Source organism: Mauremys mutica, chromosome 11 (genome assembly GCF_020497125.1).
Source record: "Mauremys mutica isolate MM-2020 ecotype Southern chromosome 11, ASM2049712v1, whole genome shotgun sequence".
Lineage (NCBI taxonomy): Eukaryota > Metazoa > Chordata > Testudines > Geoemydidae > Mauremys > Mauremys mutica.
This window is the reverse complement of record NC_059082.1, coordinates 28,841,405-28,856,109: the sequence shown is the minus strand read 5'-3', so window position 1 is coordinate 28,856,109 and position 14,705 is coordinate 28,841,405. Positions and strand designations below refer to the sequence as shown.

The window sequence follows — 14,705 nt, the reverse complement described above, 5'->3', positions numbered from 1 at the left end:
GATGTAAGATTGTGCACAGTTATGTTCTATTTACAGACATTCTTACATAACAAACTTTTAGAAGGAAACAAATTTTGTAATAAATAATGGACCTTACTGAAAATACACTATTTACCTTTGGATTATGGAATTACCAGCGAGGTGGTCAGACTGTGTTGCAGACTATTGGCCTGATAATAAAGATGTTTTCATGCATGAATAATCCCATTGAAATTGTTGAGTCTGCTCAGATAACTAAAGTTACTCAGGAGGAAATGTTTATGGAGTTGATCCCTATATTGCACTGTGTTTTTTACAACAGACTGATCAACTTTAAAGGTTAATTGAGATGCTTTTTATAATTATCAAAGGTCACGTTTGTTTCTCCTGCATCATTTGATCATATCCGAAACACCCAGCGTAATGCTGGGATCTGCATTCTCTTAATTCCTTTTCCTGTTTTAGGTGGTTTTGACATGGCCAAGTGTAGCAAAGAGAGCCCACAATTCCAAAATATAGTTTTAGCAGGTAACTAAATGAGTAAATATTCTTTAATTTTAAACTGTATTTATTTGTAATTTTAAATCTTTGTGTGTATTCCTCAACTGAGTTTTGAATCTTTTATAGTTTATTAACTTAAAAATAATTTTAGTTCAGTATTATGTCCAACAAAAATCTAAATTGATCACTCTTAGAATTGCATAGTAGCATGTTTAAGCATTTCTTAGCTCAATGAATTATAACCAAGGTATTTTACCAGACCATAATTTTAAACAAAATATTTGATGAGCAGTAAAAATAGAAATACATAATTTTATTGTTATAAAATAAGCAATTTGATTATATCACTAAAATAACATTAAAGAATTTGATGCCATAATTTGACTCATGTCTGCCTTGCTCATGCTCGTTCTCACTTTGTAATTGAGTTGAGATAATACCTTAGAATATCTTTTAAAGTCAGTAAAAGTGATTATTGTGGAGTTCATTATGTTAATAAAACTGGCAGAAACATTGTGTACCAAGTATCAGAGGGGTAGCCGTGTTAGTCTGGATCTGTAAAAGCAGCAAAGAATCCTGTGGCACCTTATAGACTAACAGACGTTTTGCAGCATGAGCTTTCGTGGGTGAATACCCACTTCTTCAGATGCAAGTGGTGGAAATTTCCAGGGGCAGGTTTATATATGCAAGCAAGAAGCAAGCTAGAGATAACGAGGTTAGTTCAATCAGGGAGGATGAGGCCCTGTTCTAGCAGTTGAGTGAAAACCAAGAGAGGAGAAACTGGTTCTGTAGTTGGCAAGCCATTCACAGTCTTTGTTTAATCCTGAGCTGATGGTGTCAAATTTGCAGATGAACTGGAGCTCAGCAGTTTCTCTTTGAAGTCTGGTCCTGAAGTTTTTTTGCTGCAGGACGGCCACCTTAAGATCTGCTATTGTGTGGCCAGGGAGGTTGAAGTGTTCTCCTACAGGTTTTTGTATATTGCCATTCCTAATATCTGATTTGTGTCCATTTATCCTTTTCCTTAGAGACTGTCCAGTTTGGCCAATGTACATAGCAGAGGGGCATTGCTGGCATATGATGGCATATATTACATTGGTGGACGTGCAGGTGAATGAACCGGTGATGGTGTGGCTGATCTGACAATATATATCTCCAGATCAGTGGCACTGCTATGGGCACCCGCATGGCCCCACAATATGCCAATATTTTTATGGCTGACCTGGAACAACGCTATGTACATCGGCCAAACCTGTAGGAGAATCAGCTCAGGATTAATCAGCTCAGGATTAAACAAAGACTGTGAATGGCTTGCCAACTACAGAACCAGTTTCTCCTCTCTTGGTTTTCACTCAATTGCTAGAACAGGGCCTCATCCTCCCTGATTGAACTAACCTCGTTATCTCTAGCTTGCTTCTTGCTTGCATATATAAACCTGCCCCTGGAAATTTCCACCACTTGCATCTGAAGAAGTGGGTATTCACCCACGAAAGCTCATGCTGCAAAACGTCTGTTAGTCTATAAGGTGCCACAGGATTCTTTGCATTGTGTACAAAATATTTTTGAAGTCTATGGTAAACTTAAATAGATCTAAAATTGAGTTTTTAATTTAGTTTCAAGAAAATTGTACATTTATTTTCTTTTCCCACTGACACAATTTCAATAAACAAGAGGATACATATTGATAACTAAGTCCAGTTATTGCCTGCATCTTCACATGCTTCCCCCCTAAATCTTTTTTCTTCAAAAATATATTTCCTCCAATTTCTTTTATAACTCTGCTGTTATACTCTTAGCAATATTATTGAACTAAGAAGTGGGCTGAAGAGTCCTGTTCTTCTAAGGCTCTAGCTATGTAGAGCTGGTCAGGACTTTTTAGATGAAATGTTTTTTATCAGAAAATGCTGATTAGTTGAAACTGAAACTTGTTGAGGGAAAGAGGGTCTGTTTCACGGAACTTTTGTTAGGATGGTTTCTTATATCCAGGATGGAATTTCATGAGGGGACACCCGCCTGAGAATAGTCAATAGCTCAGTGGCTAAGGCACTCCCTGGGATGTGGGAGACTCATATTCATGTTCCTGCGGTGAATCAGGCATATCTAGGATATGTTGGCTTTTCTGGGGTCTCTCTCTCTCTCTTCCCTCTCCCCCCATTCCACATAAAACTTTGAAAAGGTCTCAGTTTCGCCCAGATATGGAGCAGAAACATTTTGGAGGTCTTGAAAATGTGCATGACACAGGAAAACAGTTTTCTGCCCAGCTCTGTAGCTAAGTCATTAGAGGGAGAGAGAGGTCCCCCTTCATGGCTTGCCTGTCATATAAGAGGAAATTGTCCCAGTGTTATGGTCCAATGCCCCTTACCATCTCCTGCCTCAAACAGGAAATTGAGCCATCTTCTGGGAAGTAGAACATTTTAAACTTACTGAAAAGTTGGTTTATTTTCCTTATAGGGAGAAGATTGTATATATTACTGTTATTTGAAAAACTTTGTGTAGTTTGTAAAGTAGCTTATTTAAACAAATAGTGTATTAAAAATATTTTATGATTAGCCTGGAATTCTTGATACCTTTAAACACTGGACATTGTCAACATTATGAATTTCACAGGGAGAATCTCAATCTTTCTTCCTCAAGAATGGCAAGACAATTCTTCCTCTCATGTTTTTTGCAGGCTAATTAGGAAAAATATATTTCATTATATGTCAAGAATGGCTTATTTATTATCAAAGACAATCTTTAGTAGTAGTAATGTTCTTCTATCATTTGTAAATATTTTTGGAGTGTTATGTCACCAAAGTAATTTGGGAAGATCCTTGCAGAATCTGTTGTTAGAAGTGATAATATCAAATATATCTTTATTTTTTCCCCTTAAAAGGTCAGTTTAAACATGCACGTATAGGTCATAATCAAAACCAACAGCTAATTAGAGAACAATGGTTACAGTACTTTATTCAGTTGTGGGAAATATTTTACTACTCCTAGCCCGTATTGTTTGTGCATTTGTATTACAGATGGATATTTATAGCTCTTTGTAGATCTCCAGAGTTTAGTTCATGAGGACTGGCATATCTAGGATATAGGCACATTTTTTCCTGCTCTAATTAGAAAAGAAAAAAAATTGAGCAAGTCATTAGAGCCTTCAAGAACATGTTTAATTTAGTATATGATAGTTTGTGTGCTGTTTTTTCAGTGGAAGTCTGAACCGTAGTGCCCTTCTTTTGGGGAAAAAACCCCACTTCTTCAAGGAATGTCCCTGTGGGTGCTCCACTTTAGGTGAATCTGCACCCTTGCTCTTGTAATCAGAGATTTTTAATAGCAGTGCCTTGTTGGGTTGCACATGTGTTGTCCCTGTCTCATGCTGTCTCAGGTGGTTACATAGCGCTGTGACACCAAACCTCCCTCAGTTCCTTCTCTGTGGCTCTTGGCTTGAGACTGAGCAATTGGCAGCACCTCTGATCTTATCATAGTCTAGCTTTAACTTTAGAATACTGGTTAGTTATAGTTAATAGTTAATAGTCAATACTTTACTACCCTACCTCTTCCCCATTCATTCTTTCTTAAAATGTTTTTTTATCTTTGGACTTTAATTTTCAGTTATTAGGATACCCCTTAGTGTGGTATAGTTACTCTCCCTCTTGGGAGAAACCTATTCTAAGGGGCATGCCCAGCTTCCCGGGTTTTAAACGTTGCCTCACTTGCCAGTCCTTACAGTGTGTCCGCTGCCTTGGCTAGACACACATCCACAAAAATGCTCACACTGCGACAATCTCAAGGCTCACGCTACGAAAGCAAGGGACCTGCACCTAAAACTTTTCATGACGGAGAAGTCACTGCACCCAGCGTCCGATTCAGGATCACAGACCCCTTCTGGGCATTTGTCTGCAACGGCGGCATCTGACAGAAGTTCCCCAACACCCTCTCAGAGGACGGAGCACTCCACCAAAAAGGCGACAAAGAAGCAGATGCTGACCTCCCTTCCTCATGAATCTGCCAAAAAGAGACATTCCCCAATCTGTCATAGTGCATGACCATTGGCACCGACAACTGTGGTAAAGGCAGCGATACCACTGACAACACCCTCCTTGGTACTGATGCTCTTGGTACTGCAGCAATTTCTCTGCTATAAAGATCTTCTGGTCTCCTTGGCACTGGAATCTCCACTCCTTGGTACTGACCTCACTCCAGCACACTTGGTACTGTGCCAATTTACCACCACACCCAGATTAGCTCCTCCTTTATCCATTGATGATGACGAAGACTGATATAGGGGAAATATTGCCTTTCCACACAGCTACCAGACCAGCCAAAGCACATGAATACCACCCCAGACCTGAAACTCAGAGATGGTACAGACACCCATGAATGCTGCTACCTATGCCATTTCCACCACAGTGGCCATACTGGGACCCATGGGCAACGTACCACCAACACCATCCTTAGCTGCCCAGTCCACCCAAGGAGAGGTTGAGACATTCTCCATCACCCTCTGTACCTGGACCCTCTGAACCTCCAGAAGAGGCAGTAGAGGAATTGGAGAAGACTTTGGATCAGGAAGTCACACCAGTTGCCAATTTTTCATCCTCTTCTCTGGATGAAGCTATCATGCCCCCACCACCCACAATGGGGGATGACTTTAAATAGGATTGCAGATTTCCTGGCAATACTGCTGGAAGAAGTGGTGGAGTCCCAACATAAGTTGCTGGATATTCTCCAGATTCAAGATTGCCTTCCCAATAAACAAGGTTCTCATGGACCGAGCCAAGACCATCTGGCAGACCCCAGCAACAATTCTTCCCACCTGCAAAAGAGTGGATTAAAAAATGCTGTGTTCTTTCCAAGGGGATGGAATTTCTATTTTCACACTTCACACCAAACTCTCCGGTGGTAGAGACCATGAATGAGTGGGGGAGACAGTCCCATTCCAGATCCACCCCCATATGACGGACTCTCTGGAAGCTACTGCCTCTTTGCCCCAATGCAGATTTACCACTCCAGTCAATCTAATCACCACAAGTCAGCCCATAGACATTGGCCAGGATCTGCCTCCAACTCTTAGGATACGACAGTGATGACATTTGTTGTCAAATATGCCAGACTGCACATGCGATGCTTGCAAGGCTATCTGAGGGCAGTATATATTCCACACAGACACAGCATAAACAAGCGTCTTATGATGCCAACCACAGTAAAAAAATTATCTACAGTGGTGCACTCAACTACACAATGTTGGCACAGGAGTTCCCTTCATACAGACCCTTCCATCAGTGATACTCACAACAGACGTTTCTCTGCTGGGCGGGGCGGGGGAGAAGGCACACCTGCACAACCACATGATTCAAGGCCGCTGGTCCCCACTGGAATCAACACTGCACATAAACCTGCTGGAGCTGTGGGCAGTCTGCAGTGCATGCTCACACTTTCTACCCATGATCAGGGGCAAGGCCATATAGGTTCTGATAGACCATGTCACTTTTATGTTTTATATAAACTGATAAGTAGGGGTATGGTCACACTTCTTGTGTGCAGAAGCCATGCTGTTACCTGGGTTTCTTTCAACCCAAAGTGCTTGGTAACTTTTACTCTGTGCGAGGAGGTGTCAGGAAATAAATCAAGGGAGACACGGCCGTCCGACCGATAGATGGCTGGCACAAACAGGACAACACGAGTGCTTTCACTTGAAGCTAAACTTTACTAGTCTCAAGCACTTACATATGTCTGCAGCAAGATTTGTAAAACACCCCCAACCCTTGATAATTACCAAAGCTGAGTGTGGCTCTCGAGTGGCACAGTGGCAGCCTGTCCGCCTCTGGGGAACAGGAGATGCATCCAGAGGGAGAGACCCACTCCCGAAGAGCCCCCCAAACGAGTCTCCTTATTTATACATTAGTAATAGAATGACATGTCCCTTAAGTAAGCAGTTTCAAGCAAGAGGTTCCTTCTGATTATTGATTAACCAGGTGTGGGTTTTTCCAGAACTTGCAGCCTTGAGACCTCAATAGATATTCCTGGGGCATATCCTACTCTTTTAAAACGCATATATCAGCAACTTCAACACAATTCTTCTCAGGAAGGACGTGGGGTCAAGCTGCCCTTTCGGTGGCACTCTAAACCCCTCTCCCGTCCTGCCTTGGTCAAGTTGAGACTTGCTTTTAACAGCTTGCTGACTAGGCTGTCTTTAACAATAAGCCATAGTGGTTTCAGGCACTTTACTGGTTTGCCAAAGTCTCCCCGTACAATGCTACTGTGGAACTGGTGCATCCTCCACAATGCTGACATCTCAGCCTCCTACCTACAGGATGCCAAAACGCCACTACAGATGCACTGAGCAGAAAATTTTCCTAGGACCACAAGTGGGAAATGAACACCAGAGTACTACAGAGCACTACAGAGCATATTCAAACACTGGGGAATCTCAACTATAGACCTCTTTGTGACAACCCAAAATGCCAAGTGCCCGCACTTTGGCTTTTCTCATCAAATGGGATACACCCCTATTGAACACCTTTTTCCCCGACCTCTCTCCTATTCCAGAGTCATACACAATATCAGGACCGACAACACCAGAGTCATTTTGATAAACCCCTCCTCCCCCATGGCCCAGACAAATGTGGTTTCCTTACCTCTTGAAGATGGCTGTGCGCCCACCATGCACTCTTTCCCTTCTACCACATTTCCTGTCTCAGGATGCAGGCCAGGTCTACCACCCAAACCTGGCAAGACTCCACCAGAAGGCATGACTACTCCATGATTCCAAGACAGTGAAATGACCTGTTCAGAGGAGGTAAGGGACATTCTTTTAAACAGCAGAAAGTCTGACATATCTACCTGCACAATTGGAAGAGATTCTATACATGGTTCCAGAATAGACAAACAGTGGCAACTACCTCTCCTTTACTACTGGTACTGGCCTACATACTGGAACTTAAGAAATCTGGTCGCTCAATGAGCTCGATCAGAATATACCTCGCAGCAATCCCAGCGTTCAACATAAAGTGGACGAGTTCTTGATCTTCACTCTCCTGACCATTAAACGCTTTCTCAAGGGTCTTTATAACCTTTGCTCTGAAATACGAGCCCCTACTCCATCATGAGACCTCAATCTGGTGCTGTGATACATTACTGGACCCCCTTTTAAACCATCAGCGATGTGTTTATTTCTCCATCTCTTGATGAAGTCAGCCATTCTCATTGCTATCACATCTGCTCGATGAGAAATGGGGCCCTCATAGCACCAGCCCCCATACATGATATTTTTCAAAAAGAAAGTTACCCTAGGACCACACCCCAAATTTTTACATAAAGTAGTTTCCTCATTCCATTTGAATTACCCATCCATCTCCCATCATTCTTCCCAGAACCTCACAGGAATAAACAAGAAGCAGTGCTTCACAGCCTGGATGTCCGAAGGGTGCTAGCATTTTACATTGAGAGGACAAAGACTTTCAGAAAGTCACCAAAGTTATTTCTTTCCATCATGGAATGATCTAAGGGAGATGCCGTATCCAAACAGAGGCTGTCTAAATGGCTCTCCGGCTGCATTGACTTTTGCTATGGCCATCAACAGCTACAACCCCCACCAGGGACTTGCACACACTTCACCAGAGCACTCTCTGCCTCAGTAGCCTTCCTTAACAATGTGCCCATTATGGACAGCTGTAAATCAGCAACCTGGGCCCATACATTCATTATGCGATACAGCAGCACATGTCATCAGACGCTTTATTTGGACATACAGTTTTATCATCCACTGCAACTCCAAAGCCCATCCCTTCCACCAAGAGGCACTGCTCTACAGTCACCAAAAGTGGAGCACCCACAGGGACACTCGTCAAAGAATGAGAAGATTAATCACCTTGTGCAGTAACTGAGGTTCTTCGATATGGTTGTCCCTGTGGGTGCTCCACTACTCTCCCGTCTCCCCTCTACTTCAGAGGGTTTTTTTTTTCACACCATGGACTCTGCAGTAGAGAAGGAACCGAGGGAGGGCTGGTTGCACAGCGCTGTGTAACTGCCTGAGACTCCTTGAGACGGGGACAGTGCATGTGTGACTCAACCAGGCACTGCTACTAAAAATCTCTAATTACAAGTGCTGAGGCGCACAGTCACCTAAAGTGGAACACCCACGGAGACAACTATCTTGATAACCTCAGCTACTGCACAGGGTGAGTAACCTTCTCTTAAAAAAAAAAAAGAGAAAAAAAAAGTATACGTATATTTAGAATCTATTGTCTAGTCATTTTATGCTATAGAATGCAATAATGAAGAATAAGGGTGAAATGCTGTCGAGTATCAGAGGGGTAGCTGTGTTAGTCTGGATCTGTAAAAAGTGACAAAGATTCCTGTGGCACCTTATAGACTAACAGACGTATTGGAGCATAAGCTTTCGTGGGTGAATACCCACTTCATCAGATGAATGTAGTGGAAATTTCCAGAGGCAGGTACAAATATGCAGGCAAGAATCAGTCTAGAGATAACAAGGTTAGTTCAATCAGGGAGAATGAGGCCTTCTAGCAGTCGAGCTGTGAATACCAAGGGAGGAGAAACTGCGTTTGTAGTTGGTTAGCCATTCGCAGTCATTCACAGTCACAAAAAGCTGTAGGAGAACACTTCAACCTCCCTGGACACACAATAGCAGATTTAAAGGTAGCAAAAAAACTTCAGGGCCAGACTTCAAAGAGAAACTGCTGAGCTTCAGTTCATTTGCAAATTTGACATCATCAGCTCAGGATTAAACAAAGACTGTGAATGGCTAGCCAACTACAAAAGCAGTTTCTCCTCCCTTGGTGTTCACACCTAAACTGCTAGAAGAGGGCCTCATCCTCCCTGATTGAACTAACCTCGTTATCGCTAGACTGATCTTTGCCTGCATATTTATACCTGGAAATTTCCACTACATTCAACTGACGAAGTGGGTATTCACCCATGAAAGCTTATGCTCCAATACGTCTGTTAGTCTATAAGGCGCCACAGGACTCTTTGTTGGTGAAATGCTGGCTCAGTTGAAATCAGTGGCAAAATGTCCACTGATTTTTAGTAGGGCCAGGCTTTCACATTAGGTATTTAAAGCGTTTAGCTGATCAGTTTCCCTACATTAAAATATAATTAGATGTGAAAGGATGCTGCTTTTCCCCTTTGCCAAGTAACTCCTTTGTTTAGATCTTATGGTGCTCCATCACATGGGTTCATTACTTGTAGGTGCTATACCCATTAGTTTGTTGTTGCACAGAAATATGATAGAAAATGTAATAAGGCTTGGTGTCATTTATTTTGTAAAATTCTTTGAGGCCCTCAGAAGGAAGACATTATAGAAGTGCAAAATGTAATTATTAACAAATCCTAATAGTCTTTTCTCCTCTGTTCTTCATTGCTTATATCATTTCTCAAATAATTTCACCAGCACGAGTTTCATTATCCAGTTTTAGTGCAGTGGGTATTACTAAAACTTTTTGCACGTAGTGCCGTTCATCCATTCCTTGAGTGCACCTTTTATGTAGCTCATTGTGTTATATTTTTCAGCAACATATCACTATGTGAAACCTGTTTTGCCCAGTTATTAATTTTTTTTATACTAACATTTGTTTTTGTAAGTTGTTTTAAATTGGCAAGACTTATCATTGTGCTTATCATGATAAGCACAATATTTGTGGGGGAGGGATAGCTCAGTGGTTTGAGCATTGGTCTGCTAAACCCAGGGTTGTGAGCTCCATCCTTGAGAGGGCCATTTAGGGATCTGGGGCAAACATGTGTCTGGGGATTGGTCCTGCTTTGAGCAGGGGGTTAGACTAGATGACTTCCTGAGGTCCCTTCCAATCCTGATATTCTGTGATAAGACTTAATATAGTGTATTTAGAAATATGTATCTTGGGATAAAGGAGTAGCTTTTGTTTTGATTTTGTGAGTCACAAAGGACAGCATACCAAAGCAGTTCTTGCTGTATAGAATGTAGATGTATTTGCAGTCTAGTCATATGTGTCCTGTAGATCTATAAGGTAGATCAAGCTGTTGGTTGAGAAATGTGGAAAATGCAGCACTGAAACAAGTATTTACTCATAAAACTAGCAACTGGATGGAGAAAATACTTTTTAAAAGTTTACCAAAAGAGGAAGCATTTAATACAGAAGATATTTGTAATCTTTTATACTGTGGTGGCAAGTATTAATTGTATGATTATTAGGTAATAACATGATGCTTTAATACTACCATGGTTTTCCATGGTCATGTGGCACAATTGCCCTGGGCTGATATTTAAATCATAGCACTTGTGTATATTAAAGAATCATAGTTTAAATCATGGATGGGCAAACTTTGTGGCCCGAGGGCCACATCCAGGAATAGAAATTGTATGGCGGGCCATGAATGCTCACAAAATTGGGGTTGCGGTGCAGGAGGGAGTGAGGGCTCTGGTTGGGGGTGTGGGCTCCAGGGTGGGATCAGAAATGAGGAGTTCAGTGTGCAGAAGGGGGCTTGGGGCTGGGGCTGGGGCAGGGGAGTGGAGTGCAGGGGAGGGCTCCGGCTGGGAGTGCGGGCTCTGGAATAGGGCTGGGGATGAGGAGTTTGGGGTGTCGGAGTGTGCTCTGGGCTGGGATCGAGGGATTCAGAGGGTGGGAGGGGGATCACGGCTGGAGCAGGGGGTTGGGGAGAGGCTCAGGGGTGCAGGCTCTGGGCAGCACTTACCTCCGGCTCCTACATGGAGGTGCGGCCAGGCAGTTCTGCATGCTGCCCTGTCCGCAGGCACTGCCCCTGCAGCTCCCATTGGAGCACCAGAGGGGACAATTGGAGCACATAGGAGCTGGAGGGGGACCATGACGCTTCTTTCAGGAGCCGTGTGGAGCAGCCCCCAGCCCTGCTTCCTGGCTGGAGCGCTGGAGGGGGGCCATGCCATGGCTTCCGGGAGCCACGTGGAGCAGTCCCCAACCCTGCACCCTGGCTGGAGTGGGGCAAGCCCCAGACCCCACTCCCCAGTGAAAGCTCAAGGGCTGGCTTAAAATGGCTGGCGGGTTGGATCCAGTCCATGGGCCATAGTTTGCCCACCCCTGATTTAAATAGTTGGCTTTTAAAAGAGGGGATTTATCATTCACAGAAACTCTGAAAAGATTTCCTTATAGACATTCTCCTGCACTGTTCTGTAGAGCCCTGCAAATCTGCAGATATCCGTTTTATATCCATAGATCATTTTTGTGGATTGTGGATCAGATGCAGATACAAATTTTGTATCCCACAAAGGTCTGCTGTTATGGGGTGGTAAGACACTTAATACGATGTCTCGCCAAGGATTTGCAGGAGGCCTGGCCATCTGCATGGAGGCCTTGGACCTCTCCTACAGCTCTGGTCTCCAGTGTCTGCAATGGAACCATACTTGCAAGGTCCTCTTTTGACTGCAGCTTCTGTAGGGTGCACAGTATTTTTTGTTGCCTTCTAGGAGGATGAAGGCACCAGAGCCCTTTTTCTGCATGGAATGGTCTTCCATACACAGATCGAAGCGGCAACATGATGTTATACCTTCGAATAGAAATGTTTTTGCTATTGTTTACATTGTTTATCTTAGAACATTTGGATTTTTCCACTGTCTGCTTTTCCTTTTCTGAAGGATTAGAAAGGGTGTCTCGAATCTCTCTCTCCACTTCTCAAAGGAGTCTTCTTGTATTTTCATATAGTATTTGTCTTTTATCTAGACCAGCACATAGCCAGGTTTCAATGAAATTTCGGCAGCCATATTTTTACATAGAGGACATATAAATGTACATAATAAGATTGCAAATGTCCTTCAGATGTTGGCAAGCGTAGGCTCTTATCTAACTAATGGCATTTATCCATCAACTTCTGATATACTCAGACACATGAAATATGAGCAGAACTTCACTAATCTGCACACTTTATAATACACACAAACATTAGTGGTCTTTGCACTCTTCTCAGAAAATATATAAATAGATGAGTACTGTATGTACTATGGTCTCATTACTAAGAATTTATTTTTTACAAAATATTTGAGCAGTGCATGTTCTTGCACATTATTAAATATCAGAAAAAAAGATGTGTGTCAGAATAAAGGAACAATGTATATTTTATGATACAGGGATCCTGAATTAATTTATTATTTTGCTTTAATTCACACAATTCAGTAGTTTGGAACGGGGAGGAATAGCTCAGTGGTTTGAGCATTGGACTGCCAAACCCAGAGTTGTGAGTTCAATCCTTGAGAGGGGCCATTGAGGGATACGGGGATTAGTCCCGCTTTGAGCAGGGGGTTGGACTAGATGACCTCCTGAGGTCCCTTCCAGCCCTGATATTCTGTGATTCTAATTAGGTAAAAAAATGCTGCCGTATCTTATATTTTAAGATCTTGAAAAATTCCAAACTACTGTGCGAACTATGTAAAAAGGAATCCCTTCACCCACCACTGAATCAGCTTCTGTTAAAGTGAATTATGGCAGATGTTTAGCAGTGCTGAGAAGCTCTATATAATATTTTTAGGGCCGTAAATTAAGAAAAGTAACATTTCTCTCCAGTGCTGGTGGTGGGGAAATTTACTTAGGCAAAATGAAATATTCAAGGTAAAATTTAGCCAAGAAAATGACAATCATTCTTATTTTGGGGGTTATAATGCCTGCAAGTAGTTATGAACTTCAGTTTTCTGATTCTTCCAAGAGACAGTATCTTGTGAATACAGGGCTAACATCATGCTACAATAGTAAATGCATCCAGTAACTCCTTTTCTATTACTATTTTTATTATTTTATTTTAATTGACGTCAACCAATATATAAAGATATAAAATGAAGAGCAATAGTGTTATCAAATCATGAAATTAATTGAGCAAGGATAGTTTTTATTGCAACTCCTTATTTTATTTTTTAAATGCCTTGTTGAAATATTTGTTTGCTATGTTGAGAGATCCTGTTTCAAAAAACTACCAATTCCTAAAGCATTAGTGATAGAGGAGAGGGAAGCAAGAACAATTCATATTCATTTGTAACACACTTCTGATGTAAGCATATTTAGCGTTTAGAGAATGCCGTCCTGTAGCTTGCATGTCTTTGTGAGGAAAATTGATTCCTCATTTGCGTTAAAAGCAATTCCCTTTTTTGTGTGCAGTTTTGACAACATTCTGTGCCTTGCTGATTCCTCATCCCTGTCTGATATCACCCTTGATGGCAATCCGATAGCTCAGGAGACATGGTACAAGAACACTATTCTCCATCATATGATGCAGCTCCGCCAGTTAGATATGAAGAGAATCACGGTAAGGAACTTTTTAAAAAAGTATTCATCAGATGCTGTAAGCATTAAAATTGGCAAATAGGATTGCTAGGTTCTATGTATGGAAAAAATTGTACATTATATCTGCCTCTGAATTCAGATGAAACTTGAACATTACAATATTGTAACTTGTTTTTGTTCTATGCTACATGAGTATGTATTTTTCTTGCTTAACTCATTTATTTTTATTAAACCATTTAAAAATATTTTTCTTCACCCATACTGTGGACAGCTGTCGCATGACAACAGTAAAGAATATCAGAGGTGTTTTCTTCTAAACACTGAACAAAAGAATGTTATTACAATAAGGAAAATATATTATCACTAAAACTACTGACTCCTTGGTTCAGTATAGTGCTTCTGCCTAGAACTTTCCCCATCCCAGTCATTCTTGGCTTCCTTCTGCAGATTTAAGTAACAGTACGTGTCCTCACAACCACTGTACTGTTGTTATCACCTGTTGGAAGAAGCAGCCCTCTGTTAATACCTTTAACTAACTAGGCCCACATCTTTGAGTTCCTCAGCTCTGTTATGTCTGATCTCTGCCAACTTTTTGTCCCATAGTTGTCTTAAGATCCACAGTATTGTTAAGCACTCAAGTCCTCCCCCCCCTCACAAAACCCACGAGATTGGTTTAAAATCATGAGATTTATTTATATCATTCTTGTTATGTGCCTTCTGGTTTTTGAGCCTTAGGGTTTCACATTTTCAAGCTTTTCCCACAATCATGGGGACTAAAAATTAACTTTTTTTAAAAATGAAAGCTGAGTTTCTCACATATATGACTTCAGGTGCTAGGTCTGTAAGAAAAATACCAAATGTCATGAAGCTCATGACAAAATTGCGTGGGCAACACTGAATTCAGGTGTTCGGAGTGGCAACAGCATGTTGCACGGGTATACAGTGGGCAATATCTAGCTTGATGTTTCTGAGTGGATGAGTTTACTTCACACTAATAGGAAAGGTCAT

At 41.8% G+C, this 14,705-nt stretch overlaps 1 protein-coding gene across 1 annotated transcript in view; it reads left to right on the top strand.

Annotated features, from left to right (window-relative positions):
• LRRC49 (leucine rich repeat containing 49) overlaps positions 1 to 14,705 on the top strand; it is a 122,483-nt gene that overhangs the window by 50,319 nt on the left and 57,459 nt on the right. Inside the window, 1 exon segment of the mRNA XM_044980221.1 lies at positions 13,572 to 13,719. Within this exon segment, the coding sequence (XP_044836156.1) occupies positions 13,572 to 13,719 (148 nt within the window).